The following is a 6,000-nucleotide window of genomic DNA, read 5'->3' as shown; positions in this document are numbered from 1 at the left end:
GGTTTTGCACTGAGCCATGAGTTCAGAATACCTGTACTGTCTCTTGCTATGAAGAGATATAAAAAATTAAGAATATAAGCTGTGCAATGGCACTTTGATTCAGAACTGTTCATGGATGGCAATATGATACTGGGGGAAGTGTCAACTTGGTACTCTTCTTTTTAAAGTCAAGTTAAAATTTTGTGGGATTATAAATACAGATATTTTCAGTGGTGGGGGGGGAAATGATTTAAGATTTTGAAGCCAGGAGAGATCAGTATGATATACTCTGACCGGCATAATACTGCCATAGAATTTATTAGGTGATTAAAAGCAAGCAGAAGGTTCCCATATTTTTCACACATTCACTGGATGGTGGAATGGAATATATTCACCATCCTAAATTGTCTGAAGTGGCTAGCAAATATAACATGATTGTGAGTTGGACAGGTTTCTGCTTTGATTTGGTTCAACTTGTTTGACTCTAACAATGGCATGTCTCCATGTTTCTGATCATTATGAAATGTTGCTCCTGTCATTATATTTCTGACTTTCTGTCCCATAAAGTGCTTTTTCAGTATTTTACTCCTTGGCATTTTATAATAGTACCATACATGGTCAAAAAGGATGCCCCCTGTTTTATTATTGTAACTCCTCAGTTAAATTAATATTTAGCTGTTCGTTTAGCAGCAAACTAATTTTCAAGCCTCTGTTCTCCCTTCTCTTTCCCCCACATCACGTTTATGACTAAAAAAATTGGTAAGAAGAAGGAAGAACTGCTACTCAGAACATCATAGAGAAGGTTAATGAATATGTGTGCAAGTAGACTTAAAAAAAATGGAGACTAGTGCATTCTATAAGAAGAATCAAAACTTTTGAGATCCTACAGATTTTTTAAAAATCAGTTCTCTATTAATACGTTGTTCACTGTTTTCCTTCTTAATCTTACCTTAGTCATCTTGACTATACACATCATTTCATCATTGTGTAAATTTTCTCTTTTATACAGACACGAAAGCCTCGCAGGTTTGACAGTGAACTTCCAGATATCTCATTAACTGACTTGCAGTTTCTGCAGTCTTTTTGTCCTTCAGAAGTGCAACCATTACTCAGGTAAGTGACTTAGTGAATGGAAATTACAGAACACAAAACAAACACACATACAAAAACCTCCATTATGAAAAAGCAAAACAAAGATACAAGTTTTTTAGTAGCGTTGTCTGCCTATGCCAGAAGATGGACAGGAGATGCTGGATATCATTTAAGTAGGGTGCAGCTTAATTCCTAAATGTGAGAGAGTACCCGACAGATAAAAGGGTACAGTGCAGTTCATCATTGTCATTTTCCTGTTCATATGTAATTTAAAGGGATTTAAGTTTTGAAGGGGGGAAGTATTGAGGCTTGACACGAGGCACTTGCATCATGATCACAACAAACTCATCATCCTGTTTTTTTATATACACGGCATTGAGGGTTCTGCCATTAAGAATTAATATCTTTTCCCAAAGTCTTCTTGTAATATTTTTGGGGAAAATGTTTATGGGTTAGCAATGTTGTATTAAATTCTTTCAACTTTCATAGTGTATCTTAATATATAGTAAATCTTTCCACTCGGTTTCTTTTTAAAAACATCTGAGAAATCAGTTGTAATTTGATCTCCTTTAAGTATAGTGTTCATCACTTCTTAGAGTTATTGTAACTCTACGTATTACTCATAAACATCTCCTCTAGGGGTGAGGGAGAGGCAGAACATAACCTGGAGTTAACCTAAAACTTCTTAGAAATGTTACTTTAAATGTAAATTGTTTCTTTTATCATTTGAAAGAACACTGTCACTGAAACTACTTAGAGTTGCTAATGTAAAGAACGTGCAACAAAGTTGTTGCCATAGTTTATTCCCTGCAAAGTTGGTGAAATAAAGAAAATGAATAAATCCGGATTAGATTGTTTACTATATCTATAAATTTTAAATTGAATTTGTAATACTGTATTATTGAAGAAATTAAAATTTAAAAATACTTTGTTTTTGAAGGGTTCCCATACTTTGTGACTTTGAACCTCTTCACCAGCATGTACTTGCTCTGCATAACCTGGTAAAAACAGTACAAAGTTTGGATGAAATGTCACAGACCATTACAGACCTGCTGAATGAGCAAAAGGTATTTTGTTTTTCTTTGGTAAGGTTTTAAGAAAAAAGTAGAATATTTTCATAATTTTTTTTAGTAGGTTGCTCACTAAATAAAATTCTTTTCTCCAAAATCCAAAGATTAATGTGTTGGGCATATATGTTTTTTGCATAGGCCTAAAGAGAAAATCTCATCAAGTGCTACCAAAGATTTTGAGAGTCTAAATTCTTCAGTGAGAGCAAAATGGTGACATTTTGAAAAAATACAGGGAGCATAACATCCCAAAGTTTATATTAGGATCATTCTGGTAACATTTTCTAATTTTTGGCCAAATTTGTTATGTGCTAATGTGCACATTTTTGCTTTTTGCCTTTTTATTTCCATGTTTAGATAACTGAATTGTAAATTTAATTTAAAATAATTTTATTTTTTGTTTTAAATATCTTTATTTTCCTCTCTGTTATTTTTTTATTGTTGCCTCTTTGGGGGTTTGATGGGTTGTTTCCATTAGGATAAATTGATTTCACAAATCCGGTATTGCTTTGGTGCAATCCTGTTTATTCACAAAGAGTGTACACAAAGTCTTGTTTCCCTTAATCACTAGAAACAAACAGCAGGTAATTTCTCTGCTCAATTTCCAAGACTGCCTTTCCAGTGAGTTTGAGGAGATCTGTCCTTCTGCTCCCTCTCAAAGCACTATCATGACTACTCTACTCTCACTTTCTGCCTGTAATGCACTCTGTTTGCCAAAGAATCCTTAGCTCCCGTGTTTGCAACTAATTTCAGAGAAACCCCTCAGACAACTTGGTTTAGCCCTGCTGAGGCTTTGCCCATCATCCCAGGGCAGTTTAAAACATTGATGCCCCGAATGACTTATCCCAAATAGAAAGAAAAGAAATACTTTAAACAAATTTAAAAATACATACAAGTTTAACTATTTGCTTATTTATATAGTATTTTTCCGTGAGGATATGTTCACATCACCAACCCAAATCAATTTTACTTCCATTCAAATCTTCTTGGAGTTGCCTTTTCCTACCTGGTTTCCTTTCAGCCAGCCAAGAAGGGGCTGCTTTCAGTGGGTTCCTGAAGACAGTCCATTGTTTCTGTGGATTCTGCTGGCTGAGACACTTTGCTTCTGTTCTAATGGGAATCTGTGGTTGTTGCAACTCTTCCAGCCTCAGTTTCCACAGCTACAGTCTCAGTTTCTCAGGGTAGTCAAGCTGAGATTCTGTCCCTCTGATAATGTCTCAGTTCCTTTTCAAGATGATTATTTTTAGCTGCCCAAGTCCTTACTGCAGCTCTTATCTGTTAACAAGTTTCAAGTTATCCAAAGATTTCCTGATCTTCGCTATTTCCTGGAAAACTTTTGGTTCATGACAGTGAGATTGCTGATCACCTCATCAATCTGTCTTGCCTTTCATGACTGGGTGTTTTGTAGTTGTCCTTCTTCCAAATATCCCAAACGCTTTGTAGCTGCTGCCCCAACAAGGATTTAATTTTCACCATGTCATCTCTCAGTTCTTTCTGGGAAACCTTCAGATATTGCTTTAATTCCTTTTGTGAAGTCTCCAGTTCAAGTGTCCTCTGCATATTCCTATTCTTGGGATGTGCTGATGAGGTGCAGCAGAACGGTGGAACGTTGTAGTAGCAGTGTCTCTTAGGAGCATTTTGCCTCCCTCCCCTCTCCTGCCCACAGCGTTTGAGCACACTCAGGTGGTATGGCCATAAGAGGGCCTTTGGCTCCATTGCTGCTTCAGTTCTTTCCAACCGCCACAGTGTTAGGATGTGAAAGATCTGTTCTTCTTTAATAGTGTCCCTGTGGATGCATCACTTTCGATGCACATGTGCTCCATGCCTTTGATCAGAGATTTTTGGTGGCAGTGCCTGTTCAGCCCCTGCATGCGGCCTACCATCCCTGTGCCCTACACCCAGGGTATATAGGGCTGTGCAGACGAACCACCCTCAGTTCCTTCTCAACAGTCTTTGGCCAGAGACGGAGCCTGGCATGTGCCTGCTTGTTGTGTGCCTGTTTCCTCTTGTATTATTGTTTTAACTTTTATAGTTCTCAGTAATACTAGTTTTAGGACCTTTTATAGTTGTTGGAATGTTTGTTCCCTTTTTTTATTTTTCTTAATTTTTTTTTTTGTTTATTCTCCGTCACCTCCCCCAAATGGCTCGAACAAATGTTGTCAGGGATGGCGAGTTCCCCAGGCTTTAAAAAGGTGCCTCTCTTGTTGAGACGCAAGCCCTGTTAGTGATGGGTACTTGTAGTACATTAATTGTTTGGGAGACTGTCACATTCCCAGCAAGTATAAGACCTGCTCTTCTTTTAAAGGAAGATCCTAGAAGAACAGAAAAATAAAATATAGGCTGTTACTGATGGAGCATGTCTTGAGACCAGCTTCTGATCCAAGGGCAGAGAACCCCCCCGGTCAGGGACTCTCCACTTCTGTCAGTACCCATTGTCATCGAGATCACAGTCACTGAGAGCTTCCAAGGGGAAGATGGTATTAAAACTCTGATCTCCAACACTCTCCATGACTGAGGTACTGATCACCATACCGCTGGTACGGAGAGCTTCCCACTCAAAGTATAAGGAAGGGAATAAGAGGAGCAGAAAAGAGAGCTACTAATCAGAGAAGAGCTAGTCACCAGAGACCTTAGGCCCAGAGTGCTAGTGAAGCTCCGAATACTTCAGGAACCATGAAACATGCTAAGATTCCATACCTCAGTGGTAAAGGGCTCGCTACCGAAGACTACTACTGCCAAGTGGCTGGTTTCAATGGAATCCTCGACCCGCTAGGTACCAACATCAGTGCCTCTCACAACGGCTTCTGCAACATCATTGGTGCCGGTACCAAATTCTGTTGTACATCGAGTACTGCAAGAATTCCAGTACCCAAAAGACCTTTGGGTACCAAATGAGCATGAGGCTCCGCTCCGTGAAACCTACCTCTTTTCCATCTTCCACTATCCATGAGGAGTAGTCGTCGCCTCAGATACGATATTTGGAGGAGCATTCTGGAGAAAGGGGTGAACAGTGAGGTGGCATACTCTTCCAAATGCAGTGGATAAATGTCCCGATAGGATTTCTGTTTTATTCTTTTAACATGTTTTTAACAATATATCATTGGCATGATGTACAAGTTTAAATAATCCTGGAAACTTCTACAGTAAATAATAAGTTATGGTATTTACTTAAGGATTCTGGTGTTCTTCTTGATCATTTTCTGAAGATCCTCAGAGCTCATTATTTCACCCTTTAAACTCTTAATTTCCTGATAATATTAAGTAATATCCATTTTTTACATACTTTTTCCTTCATTGTAGGGTGCGTCCTACGAACACCGACGTTTTGTCACTCTATATTTTTATTTTGAGAACTTCTTTTTTGGAACTGCCCCCCCAACACTTTCTTGTTAGTCTAAATTATTTTGTGCGCTTATCACAAAATGATTGATTGTCATGTCTTCTCAACTCACTGTATAAACAAAGATAAGCCTGGTCACTATTTGAGTGAGAGATGTCCAAAGAGAACTTAGGGAGTGATTTTGATCATTAAGTAACATTATTCTCTCTGAATAGGTAAATAATCACTATGCCAGTGTGATGTTAAAAATCACTGTACAGTAGAACCTCAAAGTTAGGAACACCTTGGGAATGGAGGTTGTTTGTAACTGAAATGTTCGTAACACTGAACAAAGCCTTATAGTTCTTTCAAAAGTTTACAATTGAACATTGCATAGTAAAGTTTCAAAGCTGTATCAAAGAAAAATGTTGCTTTTACCAATGTTAATTTAAATGAAACAAGCCCAGAAACAGTTTCCTTACCTTGTCAAATCTTTTTTTTTTTTTTTATGTTCCCTTCATTTCCCCTTTTTAATCTCTTCTG

General features: G+C 37.8%; 1 protein-coding gene across 1 annotated transcript in view; it reads left to right on the top strand.

Moving 5' to 3' along the window:
* The window catches only part of RB1CC1 (RB1 inducible coiled-coil 1), a 163,297-nt gene that overhangs the window by 88,932 nt on the left and 68,365 nt on the right, over positions 1–6,000 (top strand). Inside the window, exons 12-13 of the mRNA XM_029914331.1 lie at positions 985–1,092; positions 2,012–2,138. Of these exons, the coding sequence (XP_029770191.1) occupies positions 985–1,092; positions 2,012–2,138 (235 nt within the window). The remainder of the gene's footprint in view (positions 1–984; positions 1,093–2,011; positions 2,139–6,000) is intronic.

This window comes from Terrapene carolina, unplaced genomic scaffold (genome assembly GCF_002925995.2).
Source record: "Terrapene carolina triunguis isolate 2854851 unplaced genomic scaffold, T_m_triunguis-2.0 Scaffold58, whole genome shotgun sequence".
NCBI lineage: Eukaryota > Metazoa > Chordata > Testudines > Emydidae > Terrapene > Terrapene triunguis.
The sequence above is the reverse complement of the archived record's forward strand: the minus strand, read 5'-3'. Positions and strand labels throughout refer to the sequence as shown.